The 14,139-nt window shown below is 46.3% G+C and overlaps 1 protein-coding gene across 2 annotated transcripts; it reads left to right on the plus strand.

The window, feature by feature from the left end:
* Positions 1-548: 548 nt before the first annotated feature.
* On the plus strand, positions 549-13,798 carry PEG3 (paternally expressed 3). Of its 2 annotated transcripts, XM_062177774.1 has the most exons (9): positions 549-942; positions 1,523-1,616; positions 2,215-2,218; positions 2,697-2,772; positions 4,528-4,631; positions 8,310-8,412; positions 9,139-9,231; positions 9,398-11,713; positions 12,011-13,798. In XM_062177774.1, the coding sequence occupies exons 1-9, from the start codon at positions 549-551 to the stop codon at positions 13,603-13,605; spliced, it is 4,779 nt and encodes a 1,592-aa protein (XP_062033758.1). In that variant the 3' UTR covers positions 13,606-13,798. The 2 variants fall into 2 exon arrangements, with proteins under 2 accessions (XP_062033758.1, XP_062033759.1); XM_062177775.1 differs by lacking the exon at positions 9,139-9,231.
* Positions 13,799-14,139: the final 341 nt, after the last annotated feature.

Below are 14,139 nucleotides of genomic sequence, written 5' to 3' on the forward strand. Positions count from 1 at the left end.
CCCATTCCCTATGTCTACCTCTCCTCTTTGGCTGAGAAAAATCTTGACATCTGATTTTAGTAATGGTCTTGAATGGTTCACGTGTGCCTCATATTGGGCAGGTAAGCATTTTAAGTATCTTGGGTATTTAAGCTTCACAATTCTAAAAAGGATATGAGTGCTGTTACTCTCATTGCACAGGTTACAGAGCCAGCCTCTGGGGCATTAAATAAGGTGGCTGTGGTCTCATAACCAGTAGCAGAGCTATCTCTTCAAGCACAAATGTGCACAAAGCCCTGGGGGTCATACTTGTAACTGCTGTGCTAAAGCCAACTTTTTGTAGTTTGTGTGTGTGTGTGTGTCTACTTACTGGGGGATTTCCACATTCTAGAACATTGTTGATGCCTCTGGTAGGGTAGCCCCACCCCTTGCTGCCTGGTCCTCAACTTCTGGGACATGTGTATATCTCCTTACGATCTACAGGTCCCTGAGTACTGACTGTCACAGGCTGCTGCGTCTTTCCTGTTGACTCATGTTTGATTCCTCCAGTGAAAATTTTACTTACAAAAATGCTGCCTCCAAAGCCCTTGTCTGCTACCAAACCTAAGAAGTTCTGGGCCCCAAATCTGTATGAGCTAGACAGTGACTTGACTAAGGAGCCGGATGCCATCATAGGAGAAGGCCCAACTGACTCTGAATTCTTTCATCAGAGGTTTCGGAACTTACTCTATGTGGAATTTGTTGGGCCTCGGAAGACACTGATCAAACTCCGAAACCTCTGCCTCGATTGGTTGCAGCCGGAGACTCGCACCAAGGAGGAGATCATCGAGCTCTTAGTCCTTGAGCAGTACCTGACCATCATCCCTGAAAAGCTTAAGCCTTGGGTGCGAGCAAAAAAGCCAGAGAACTGTGAGAAACTTGTCACTCTGCTGGAGAATTACAAGGAGATGTACCAGCCAGAAGGTGAGCTACTCCAGAGGGTGATGCAGTGGGCACAGGTGGCCAGCTCAGTGGTCTCTGCCTCGGCACTGCTGACAGACATTCTGGGACAGTCATTGTCTGTCTTCAGGTGGAGAAGGAGGCTGTCCTTCGCGCCATGGGATGTTGAACCTCATCCATGGCCTCCCCAAACTGATTATCACCACCAAATGTGTCCTCTTGCCTGGTGAAGTGTCCCCTGGGGTCAAACCCTGGCTAAGAACTACTGCCGACATCCGCAGAGGGGCAAAGACCTTTCTGTGTAAGGGCTGCTGTTAGGAAGAGAGCCCCCCCCCTTAACTTGCCTTGTGTTAAACTGCCCCCAAGAAATGGGCTATCGGCCTTTGTTGTCTGGAGGTGAGGTGTGTGTGGCTACAGCCATGGTCTGTGCCCAGTCTTTAAGTGGAAAGAGATTGGAAGCTATTAAGTGGGTTTAAACTGAGAAACTACAGGGTCCGATGACTCCAGCTAATGGGCAGTGGGGAGTTCAGGAATTGGAAGAAGCTATTGGTGAGAATATGGGCTAGAGATGTGAAGGCGTTAAGCTGGTGTCTGGTGTCCTCAGACGACAACAACAGCGACATACCCAGTGACGACGACATGAGCCGAAATGGAGGAGAAACCCCACCACCTCGCTCGGAGCACTCTTTCAGCAGTGAGTAACCAGTTGTGCCAGTCACATCACCAGTGGGTGTGGGGAGGCATTTTCAGGTGCTGTGTTATATGGAGGCACATGGACTCTGAGGCCTCGGTGACCCAGATCAGGTCATGTCAGTCAGAGGTCTAAGGGGAGGGTAAGTAAATTAAGACATTTTTGTATAAAAACAAATACCAATAGGTGGAGTGAAATGCAGGATGATTTCTTTTTAATTTTAAAGAATTAATTTTTTGAAAGGTGTAGTGATGGAGAGGACTTCCATCTGCTCCTTTACTACACAAAGTGCCTACAACAGCTGAGGCTAGGCTACGCTGATGGCAGGAGCCCAGAGCTCTATCCAGGTGTCCTGTGTAGGTTACAGGGACCCACGTACTTGGGCCACCATCCACTTGCCTTTCCAGGTGCGTTAGCAGAATGCTGAATCAGAAGTGGAGTAGCTGAGACTTGAACCAGCTTTCTGATATGAGATGCTATGTTCACAGCAGAGGCTTAACCCATTGTGTCACAACACCTGCCCTTGCAGGACTTTCTGTAATGATAAAGTTACCCCTTGGGATTTGCAGCAGGCTGCTTTGGAGCTATGCCCTCAGCCTCCCCAGCAGGGTTCCTTAAAGTTGCTTCCATGAACTTTTTAAGGGAACATTGCTTTTGAGGAAGGTATATGTCTTGTGTTCTTAGATTTTCTTTGTAGTAGAATAACATTCATTATAAGGTGGGTTTGTGTGAGCTGGATAGCAGAGGGTCTGCAGTCCTTTCCTGAATTTAGACTCAATCACTTAGGAACTAACAAACCAGCAGAGGTTCTGAAGGGGAGCTCGCATTTGAAGTTCCCAAACCAAGCCCCACTTGAGTGAAGCCTCCAGAAACTGTTGCTGATATAGGGTAGGGAAGAGGCTTGACCTAGCCCTAGAGTCTGGAGCCTTTGAGTTTGGATCCATCTTGCGGAAGAAGTAAGGATAGTATCCCTTTCTCAGTAGAAATGTGCACAGAAAGGGATAACAGACACATCTGCATACAATGTCAACTACTCAAATGTCTGACCTGTTTAGGTGATCGGGATCAGGACCATGACCAGGATCAGGACTGGAACAGGAGGGGCAGAAGCAGAAATATAGAACCTCGAGACCGCTGGTCATACCCCAGGAATCCTAGAAGCAGTAAGTCATCTGTGTTATGTGCTCAGTTTGGAGGGGAACATGGCGGGGCCCTTCAAAGTGTCTGCCACTCAATTTGGATTCTATGCCAGTGCGCTCAAAATTTGGTCTAAGGCTTCCATACTGTAGTCTTATCTATGCAGTTTTTTTTCCCCATATATACCTTTTTTCACCTATATTACTCTACCATTATTTTTCTTAAGCTGATACTTTTTTTTTTTGAGAGGCACAGAGAGTTAATTCTTACCTGTTCTACACTTCAAATACCTGTAGTAGCCAAGGGGTGAGCCAAGCCTAAGCCAGGAGCTAGGAACCCAGACTGGGTCTCCAACATGGTTGCAGGTACCCAACTACTTGAGCCATCTCTTGCTGCCTTTCAGGCTGTACATTAGTAGGAAGCTAGAATCAGGAGCCAGAGTGAGGACTTGGACCCAGGCACTCTGATATGGGATGGGGACGTCATCCTAAGTGGCATCATAACCCCCAAGTCAAATGTTCATCCCACATTTTTTCTTCTCTTTACTAGAAGTTTCTGTATAAGAGTGCTACTACAAAAATTAAAGACTAGTATAAATCACCATAGATAGAAGGTGTAATGAAATTTTTATGTTATATTAACTTATAAGTCTATAATAGCTTCATATAAAAATGTTATATATACCTAATGAGAACATCTTAGGACATTCTCAGATTACCTTTCTTACCATACTAGTTTTCAGAATAAAATACTGTGAGATTTTTGAGTATTCTGTTATTGAATGTATTTTTGCTTAAATAAAAGTTTTAGTATTTTATTTTTATTTATTTTTTGACAGGCAGAGTTAGACACTGACAGAGGGAGACAGAGAGAAAGGTCTTCCTTCCGTTTGTTCACTCCCCAAATGGCCGCCACGGCCGGCGCTGCGCTGATCCGAAGCCAGGAGCCAGGTGCTTACTCCTGGTCTCCCATGCAGGTGCAGGGGCCCAAGCACTTGGGATATCCTCCACTGCACTCCTGGGCCACAGCAGAGAGCTGGACTGGAAGAGGAGCAACCAAGACAGAACCACCACCCCAACTGGGACTAGAACCCGGGGTGCCGGCGCCGCAGGCAGAGGATTAGCCTAGTGAGCCACAGCGCCAGCCAAAGTTTTAGTACTTTTAAAAAAGTTTCAAAAGCAATGAAAAATAAACACATCATAACAATGTGAACTAAATCGGAGCACTCTTCACCTCTGTGTGCAAGTGTTAGGGAAGTGGTGCATCTGAGTGCCTGGCTTGAGGCTTTCTTATTTGTGTGAAGAGAGCTGGGAAAGAACCAGCAGTCGTCATGTCAGTGTGTCGTTGATAATGTATACCCTCAAAATCATCTCTTGTTCCTTCTAGACGTGGAGGATGCTACAGTAGGTAGTGGGCCCTCTAAAATGGTGATTTAGCAGTAATTCATGATGCTGTAAGTGCTGTACAGAGCAGTAAGCCCTGCGTGGTGAAGCTTCTGATCCCATGTCCATGCCTCAGTGGAGGAGACTGAGGATCAGTAACTGAAATACAGGGTTAGTGGGCGCTATGCCAGACCCACCCTCATGTCAGGGCAGCCTGCAAGAGTACGAACAGAAGGATGAGTGAGACCCTGGCTCTGCCCTGGCTCTAGAATGTTCTGGGGCTGCTGGGCGATGCACACGCACGTATACACACTGGGTTCAGAGTTCAGCAGGGAAAACGTGGGAACCGCAAGGTTGGGCTAGGCCTTGCTTTCTCTCATTGCCCTTTTCTCTGCCTAGGGCTGCTTCAGCGGGATCTTTCCCTTCCTGTGATGGCGAAAACAAGTTTTGAAATGGAGAGAGAAGACGACAGGGACTTGATGGATTATGAGCCCCCATCCCAGGTATGCTCTGGTTTCCTCTCTTTCTGGAGATACCATCCTCATTTCATGGCAAAGATGCCTTTCTTCCCCAGGTGATGTGTTCATCTGTCCCCTAAAGTCCCACGCAAGGCAAAGGGCCCCTGTTTGCTCCCTGTAAGGAGAATAGGGCCCATCCCTGTCCTTAGCAAGTGTTAAGCAGCTAAGGTTGCTGCTGCCTGTTTTCTGATTGATTCATTCATGTAAAAGTCAGGCAGTCTTACCCCCTCGTTATGGGTATCACTAGGTAGATTGATTTATTTATTTGAAAGGCAGAGTTGGTTATTGCCTAGGAAAAGGGTAGCAGAGTGGTTCTGGAGATCTTTCTGGTCCTCAGGAGGAAGCCAAGAAAGATTCAGGGCTGCAAACAGACTTGCCAGGGAGCGCAAAGGCTCTGGAGCTGACAAGAGCTGGGCTTGAAGCCTGACCCTGCCACTTGCTATGTGTGTGGCCTTGGACCAATCACTTGACTAAGCTGAATCCTCAATTTCCTCATCTGTAAAATGGATGTAGTGATTGCCTCCCAGGACTACTGTGAGGAGTCAGTGACATTCACACACACACAAACAGTGCTACTGTGCTGCCTGACACATGGGAGGCACGTTGTGAGTCTTACTGGTTATGGCAGCCATTAGTTAAGAGGCAGTGTAGGAGGGGGAGCTAGGTGAAGGAAACCAGGCTGTGAGGTTTGAGCTGGTCCTTAAAGAAGGAGGAGAGGAGTCTTTGACACAGCAAAGTCTGCAGGAAGATCCTGGTGCCAAGGGGACTCAGCAATAAGAGAGGAGCTGGTTAAGCATCTGTCCCCTACTTCAGACATTTGGCCTGGACATGAGTACAGCAGTGACCGCGGCACACTGGGTCTTGGCCCTGAGGAGCTTTTGACGGGTGCACAAATAAATATGCATGTCCTGGGTATAACTGCTGGTTGTTCTGAGTGCTAGAGGAAAAGTAGGGGGTTAGCAAGAAAATGTAGCAGGGATTTTGGTTTGAATTGAAAGACAATGCCTTCAGGGCAATAACACTTGATATGGCATGGATGAAGAGTGAACTGGGTTAGCTGTTAGAGTGAAGAGGACCTCAGGCAGTAGGGAGAGTCTGGCACAGCCTCTGGAGCAGGACCTGGACAAAGGCCAGGCTGGCTGGGCCACCAAGGGAGGAGGTGGGAGGGAAGAGAGGCACGGGCAAGCCTGGTCACTGGTGTCTTGGTAGTTGGAGTTTGTCTTGTTTTGCTTTTTAAATGATGCTCTTTGGCAATACATGAAAAATTTGCAACCAAGCAAGCCCCATGTCTGCATCGTCCGAAAGCCTGGAAGTTGCTGATGCCTACGAATTCAGTGTAGTAGAAACAGCAGCGGCAGATGCCATAGAGTACATTGTGCGAGTATACACGTCAGACTTTTCTGATCATCCTTTGGCATCGTGTGTAAATTTCTTTAAGTGTTCACTTGTGTAGGTCATGCTGTGAAGATTACATTGTGCAGAGCAACATCTCTTCCAGTCAAACTTGTTTGTAGCTGTTAATTACAAACACCCAGCGAACAAATGTTTTAATGCTACCTACATGCATAGTTATTTAATTTTAAGTCAGAGCATCCTCTGTTCTTTCACAGGGGAAATGTAGTTCGGAGTTTTTTAAAAAGATTTATTTATTTCTCTCTGTCTCTCTCACTGTCTATAACTCTACCTGTCAAGTAAAAAAAAGATTTATTTATTTATTTGAAAGGCAGAGTTACAGAGAGGCAGAGGCAGAGATAGAGAAAGAGAGGGGCCTTCCATCCACTGGTTTACTCTCTATATGGCTACAATGGCCAGAGCTGTGTTGATACGAAGCCAGGAGCTTCTTCTGGGTCTCCCAGAAGGACTTGGGCCTTCTACTACTTTCCCAGGCCGTAGCAGAGAGCTGGATCTGAAGAGGAGCAGCCAGGACTCGAACCAGTGCCCATATGGGATGCCGGCCCTGCAGGTGGCAGCTTTACTCGCTATGCCACAGTGCTGGCCCCTCTCCCAAGTCCTTGATTTCATTTAATGTAAAGTTCTGGGTTCTGAGTTCCTCTGTGAGGAACACAAACACACTTGTGCATCCACCCACTCTTTGAGTCCTGATAAAAAGCAAGTGCCGAGTCCTCAGGAGGCACTGTTACCAGCCTGAATGCAATCCATCTGCTCCTGTGGATCCTGCCCTCTGGTAAGAGGAGACAGGCTCCCTGTGAAATGCAGCTTGGCTTCATGAGATGATACTTGTGCCATCACAGTGGCTCCTGAGTTTTTGTAGCTTGTTTATTGACCCAGAAATTAGCTCTGACCTTGAAAGAACTTCATTTCTGAAACTCTGCTTCATTTTCTTGCCCTTCTTAGTTTCTGCTGTTGTTTTTGCTTTTTAATGACTGGAGATTGGCATCTGCTTAAATGAGGCTTCCCTGTGAAACCGTGATGCCTGTGCCTCTTGTTCGTTCTCAATTAGAGATGCATCTTATTCTGCACATATTGTGGGGTTGTGGTTTTTTGCTACATTTTTTTCATGTTACTATAACATACACCCCTCTTCACAGCTATAGAACTAGAGTAAATTTAGTATCACAACATCTGTGTTTTCTTTATATAATCTTTCTTAAAACTTAAACAGCACATTACATTGCAGAAAATGTTAACCCATGATATTGCAAGAGAGATGCTCCTGTTTCTGTTTTCACAGATGAAGAACCTGAGGCTCAGAAAGATTTCTGTTCCCAAGGTTGCACTGCCCTTAGTGTGATCCTCCTTTGGCCCTAGAATTCTTTCCAGCTCCAAAGCCTGTGGGCTTCCCATGGCACTATCTCCCTTCTCAAGTCTCTTTCCCAGCGTCAGTGCCATCCTCCCCAGGACCACAACTCACCAAAATCAGGGATAAGTGCAGCCCTGCACTAAGAGCCCTTAGGATCCTGCAGAGCAGGCTATTCTTAGTAATGTGTGGAATTTTCACTTTCTGTGTTATGGAAATATCTATTAAAAACAGAAAGGGCAGTTATAAAATAAAGGCCCTTGGTGCTTACGGTTATTCCTGGGTTATTTTGAAATTTATACCCTGGAAGGACCTACAGTTTACTCGTGCTGTGCAGTAGAGGATTGTGGAGGGAAGTTTAAAACACATATCTGCCCATACATCTCTTTAATTGCATCTTCTTTCTGTTCCCTAAGTACCCCTTACGTGTATGAGATTTAATGATTGAAGTTTTCCTACCAATCTCCTTCTGTAGGTGCCGTAATCTCGCCTTCTACCTAGGGCACCCATCTGAGGTCCTCTGAAAAACCTTTGCTCACTGTTCAGGCCTATCCTGAGCTGTCCCTCTATGAAACCCATTTAGCACTTATTATCTGTACCCCAATTTACTGTTTATTGTTCTCTAATTGTTTCACGAGTCTTTTCTCTCCAACCAAATTATAAGCTGCATGAGGGCAAGGAATATGTGTCATGCGTCTTTGGGATCTGCCTCAGAGTGTAGCGCCAAGGTAGGTACGATGTAGGCCCCTAGTAACACTTGACTTGGATCACTCAGAACCCCAAATCCTGTGAGCACTTCCTATATAACTTTATATATGTAGCTCCCATGTCGCCAACATTTTTCTTTTCTCTTTGGACAATCAGTGGCATAGACTCCACTTACAGGTATGTGTTTGCTATTTTAGGATGTTGAGTCATACCAGAATGTCATGGACCTTAACGAGGACAGGAAACCTCAGAATCCAATCCAGGATAACATGGAGAACTACCGAAAGCTGCTGTCTCTGGGTAACTAGCTGGTTCTAACATTTACTTCCTGCCCAGTCACTGGAGCATTTTGTCACCTTGTCCTTTTCAAGCTTCAGGATGTTAAGAGTCCACGTTAATATATTTAGACTTGAAATATAGTTAGAAGCCTTTGAAAATTTTCAACAAGGAAGTCAACGATGAGGTGAATTTTGAAGAAATTTCTCTGACTTTGGGTGAGGAAACAGGGTGATGACTCTTGCCACAAGAGTTGATACTTTTTCTAGAGTTGGGACAGTGGAGAATTTTAAACACACAATTAAAATGAGCTCCTGAGCTCCTGTGTGTACTCCCTTGAAAGACATCTAGCCCAAACTGGCAGTAGATAGTTGGCTATGCAGGTCTAAGGCTGCAAAGCCTCGAGGAGCTCCATTTTTAAGACAGCAGGTAGAAAAAGAATAGTCAAGAGGTAGGAGGAAAACCGTGGAGGCCAGTGAAAAAGTATATTAAGACTTAAGAAGTACTAACGAGAAGGAAAATTAAATGAAGATGCATTGAATTCAGGATTACTTCTGGTCTGTGTACCAATTTCTAGGTAGAATCAGAATTAGTTAAAATGCAGAATACCAGGTTAAGGAATGGATCTTATGAAAGGCATCCAAACAACTGGACATGGGCTAGTGGCTCAAAGAAAGAGATCAGTTTATGGTGATGAGTCTTGGTCCCTAACTTGAGCTTGAGCCATCATATTGTTTTGTATGTGACCAGGGGTGCAGCTTGCTGAAGATGATGGCCACTCCCACATGACGCAAGGCCACTCCTCAAGGTCCAAGAGAAGTGCCTACCCAAGCACCAGTCGAGGTAAGCACTACACATCCTACACATGAGCCACACAACCAGTGAGATACATATCAAGGAACCTACATTTTACATTCCCAAACATTACAGAAATTGTTCTGCAAGTTCTGGTGTCATTTTATATAAGTTTGGGGACTAGGGAATATTTATATTTGGGGTTTCTTTCTAGGCCTGAAAACTATTCCTGAAGCCAAAAAATCAACCCACCGGCGTGGAATTTGTGAAGATGAATCTTCCCATGGGGTGATAATGGAGAAATTCATCAAGGACGTGTCACGAGCCTCCAAATCAGGAAGAGCAAGAGAGTCAACTGATCATCCACAGAGGTTCCCCAGGATGTCAGATGAAAGCTGGAAGGATGTTTCCTTCACCAAAAGGGAATCAGTGATTCAGGAGAGGGGTTATGAAGGGAATGCATTTAGGGGAGGTTTTAGGTTTAACTCAGACCTTGTGTCTAGAAGGAGAGTTCTTGAAAGAAAAAGGCGCTATCATTTTGACACGGATGGGAAGGGCTCGACTTGGGATCAGAGGGCCAGGAAGAAGCCCTTTGAATGTGGTAGTGAGATGAGAAAAGCTCTGAGCATGAGCAGCCTGAGCAGCATCAGCTCCTCGTCCTTCTCCGGGTCGCAACCGGTTGACTTTGGAGCGATGCCGTATGTGTGTGATGAGTGTGGGAGGTCATTCAGCGTCATCTCAGAGTTTGTTGAACACCAGATCATGCACACTAGAGAGAACCTATATGAGTATGGTGAATCCTTTATTCACAGTGTGGCTGTCAGTGAGGTTCAGAAAAGCCAGGCTGGAGGGAAACGCTTTGAGTGTAAGGAATGTGGGGAAACTTTCAATAAGAGCGCCACTCTGGCTGAGCACCGGAAAATTCATGCTAGAGAGTATCTCGCAGAAAGTAACGATCAGGAATATGAGGAGGCCTTTATGCCTAGCCCAACCTTCAGTGAGCTTCAGAAGATCTATGGCAAAGACAAATTCTATGAGTGCAAAGTGTGTAAGGAAACCTTCCTTCATAGCTCTGCCTTAATTGAGCATCAGAAAACCCATGGTAGAGGGAACTTCAGTGATGACAAAGATAATGAGCGTGAGCGCCAGCGTGAGCATGAGCGTGGAGAAGCCTTTATGCCCAGCTCAGCCTTTATTGAGTTTCAGAAAATGTATGGTAAAGAGAAAATCTATGAATGTAAAGTGTGTGGGGAGACCTTCCTTCATAGCTCTTCTCTGAGAGAACATCAGAAAATCCATACTAGAGGAAACCCATTTGAAAACAAGGGTAAAATATGTGAGGAAACCTTTATTCCTGGTCAGTCTTTTAAAAGGCGTCAGAAAACTTACGCTAAGGAGAAGCTGTATGACTTTAAAGATGGCAGGGATGCCTTTCTGAGCTCAGACCTCAGTGAGCATCAGAAAATTCATTCTCGAAAGAACCTTTTTGAAAGCAGAGGGTATGAGAAACCTGTCATTCATAACATGCCATTCACAGAATCTCAGAAGAGCCATACTATAACAAGACCACCTGAAAATGAAGAGGAGGAGAAGGCATTCACCATCAGCTCTAACCCCAGTGGGAACCAGAAATTTCCCCTGAGAGAAAATGTCTATGAGAGGAAACCATATGAGAGGTCGGTTATTCATAGCTTAGCCTCTACGGCAGCTCAGAGAAGCTACATTGCAGTGGGGCCCAGTAAACTGAAAGTGATTGCAGAGTCTACCATTCAGAGCTCAAATGTTATCAGCTATCAGAAAATCCGCTCTGGAGGGAACAGCTATGAAGGAAAAGAATACAAGAGATCTGTAATCCATAGCTTGGCTGCTCCCAGGCCTCTGAAACGTCACATTCTAAATGATCTGGGTGGATGTGATGAGAGAGGAGAATCTTCCATTTATATCTCAGATCTTAGTAATAAGCGACAGAAGATTGCTGCCAGAGAGAACCTTTATGAAAATGATGTGAATAACAGTCATGAGGACTCTGCTTTACAAAGTGTATCCTATGTCAGACCTCAAAAAAGCCTTGCTGGAGAGGGACCTAGTGAATTGAAACAGGATGGCGAATTTTCTGTCCCAAGCTCAAGTGTCCGCCAACACCAGAAAGCTCGTGCTAAAAAGAAGTACATTGAGCATAGGAGCAATGAGACCTCTGTAATTCATTCCCTACCTTTTGGGGAACTGCAGCGGATTCACCCTAGAGAGAAGCTCTATGAGTGTCAGGAGTGTGGTGAGTCCTTTGCTCGTATCTCTGACCTCACTGAGCACCAGAAGATTCACGATAGAGAGAAGCCCTCTGGAAGCAAAAACTACGAACGGTCTGTCATTCGCAGCTCGGCCCCTACCGATCCTCAGACAAGTTATGCCCAAGAGCAATATGCTGAAGAACAAGCACGCAGTGAATTTAAGTTCAGGCAATGCTTTACTAACAGCAACAACCTTAGTACACATCAGAAAATCTATGCTCAAGAGAAGTCCCATGGTGAGGAGCCTCGTGGCAAAGAACCCCATGGAGAGGAGCCCCGTGGTGAACAGACCCCTGGGGAGATGAAGCCTGAGGAGGAGACCCATGGCCAGGAGATACCTGAGGAGACCCGTGGCCAGGAGACTCCAGGCGAGGAGACCCGTGGCCAGGAGATACCTGAGGAGGAGACCCGTGGCCAGGAGACACCTGGCGAGGAAACCCATGGCCAGGAGATTCCTGGCGAGGAAACCTGTGGTCAGGAGACTCCTGGCCAGGAAACCCGTGGTCAGGAGACTCCTGACGAGGAGACCCACGGCAAGAAGACACCTGGTGAGGAGACCCGTGGCCAGGAGACTCCTGGCGAGGAGACCCACAGCGAGAAGACAGTTGAAGATGCTGTCATTCAGGGTTCAGACTTGGATGAGCCTCAGAAGGATGACCCTGACAACACAATCTATGAATGTCAGGACTGTGGGCTGGGCTTTGTGGATCTCACAGACCTCACTGACCATCAGAACGTCCACAGCACAAACACAAAATGTCTCGTTGACAGTCGTGAGTACACGCATTCTGTAATTCACACCCATTCCATCAGTGAATATCAGAGAGAGTACACAGGAGAACAGCTCTACGAGTGCCCAAAATGTGGAGAATCTTTTATTCATAGCTCATTCCTTTTTGAGCATCAGAGAGTCCATGAGCAAGACCAGTTGTATGCCCTAAAGGGATGTGATGATGGTTTTATTTCTCTCTTGCCTGTGAAGCCACGAAGGAATCGAGCTGCAGAGAGGAATCCCGCTCTTGCTGGGTCAGCCATTCGATGCCTTCAGTGTGGACAAGGCTTCATTCATAGCTCTGCCCTTAATGAGCATATGAGACTGCATAGGGAGGATGAGTTACTGGAGCAGAGCGAGATGGCTGAGGAAGCCATCATGTCAGGCCTAGCCCTCACAGAGTTTCAGGGAAGTGAAAGTGAAGAGAAGCTCTTTGAATGTACAATATGTGGAGAATGCTTCTGCACTGCCTCAGAACTTGGGGATCATCACACAAGGGTTCATAAAGATGAGCCTTACGATTATGGGCCCTCCTTCACTCATACCTCATTCCTCACTGAGCCGCTCAAAGGAGCTATACCGTTCTATGAATGCAAAGATTGCGGGAAGTCCTTCGTTCATAGCACAATCCTCACTAAACACAAGGAGCTTCATCCTGAGGAAGATGACGATGACGATGATGACGACAGTGCCCAGGCAGTTGAAGCTAATGTCATCGTTCCACAAGAAGTTCTGCGGATCCAGGGGTCAAATGTAGAGGCTGCGGAGCCGGAGGTGGAGGCGGCGGAGCCGGAAGTGGAGGCTGCTGAGCCAGAGGTGGAGGCTGCTGAGCCAAATGGAGAAGCTGAGGGGCCAGATGGAGAAGCTGCAGAGCCAAATGGAGAGGCTGAGCAGCCAGATGGAGAGGCTGGAGAGGCTGAACAACCCGAGGGAGATGCTGACGAGCCAGACGGGGCAGGGATTGAAGACCCAGAAGAAAGAGTCGAGGAGCCAGAGGGGGATGCTGATGAGCCTGATGGTGCAGGGGTTGAAGACCCGGAAGAGGAAGGTGAAGATCAAGAGATTGAGATTGAAGAACCGTACTACAACTGCCAGGAGTGCACAGAAACCTTTACTTCCAGTGCGGCATTTGGTGAGCACCTGAAAACTCACGCCAGCGTGATTGTATTTGAGCCTGCAAATGCCTTTGGAGAGTGCTCTGGCTACATTGAGCGCGCCAGTGCCAGCACCAGCACCAGCACCAGCACCAGCGCAGGTGGGGCTGAGCAGGCTGACGAGAAGTACTTCAAATGTGATGTCTGTGGGCAGCTCTTCAATGACCGCCTGTCCCTTGCTAGACACCAGAACACTCACACTGGCTGAGTGTGAAGGCTGGAAAACCTTCACCTAGAACTTGAACCTTATCACACCACAGAGTATATTGAGACCAACCTATAATAACCTCAGTATGAAACTTACCTTAGTATAGAGATGACTGACTTAACATCAGATAACTCAGCCTGAAAAATGACTGTGGAGACTTTCAATCTTAGCTCTCCCCAATCAGACATCAGCATTTGCCTGTGGGAGAGCCATAGTACAAAGCTTAACTTTTCATCCAAGTTAGCAGATTGAGGAAAACCCTGAGTATTCAAGACCACAGAGATTGCCCCTGTCGATTGTAATGCTGCTCTTTTAACCTATATATAATGTTTCCTGGGGTATATATAAAATAGCAAGACGTAGCAAAACAGTGATCACATATATTTGGATTTAATATGATATACAGTTAAAGTTTACTGTGCAAAGGTACCTTGCCTGGTACCCTAGTTTTTTTTTTTTTTTGTTTTTTTGTTTTTTGGGTTTTTTTTTTGGTTTTTTGGAGGAGGAAGAGAGCAACAAATTAGAATATATTTC

The sequence above is a fragment of the Lepus europaeus genome, chromosome 19, assembly GCF_033115175.1.
Source record: "Lepus europaeus isolate LE1 chromosome 19, mLepTim1.pri, whole genome shotgun sequence".
Lineage (NCBI taxonomy): Eukaryota > Metazoa > Chordata > Mammalia > Lagomorpha > Leporidae > Lepus > Lepus europaeus.

Coding starts and splice junctions, on each gene's coding strand:
- PEG3 (XM_062177774.1), top strand. CDS start 549: ATGCTGCCTCCAAAGCCCTTGTCTGCTACCAAACCTAAGAAGTTCTGG. Junction 2,773..4,527: donor CCCCAGGAATCCTAGAAGCA/GTAAGTCATCTG, acceptor TTCTCTGCCTAG/GGCTGCTTCAGCGGGATCTT. Junction 9,232..9,397: donor CTACCCAAGCACCAGTCGAG/GTAAGCACTACA, acceptor GTTTCTTTCTAG/GCCTGAAAACTATTCCTGAA.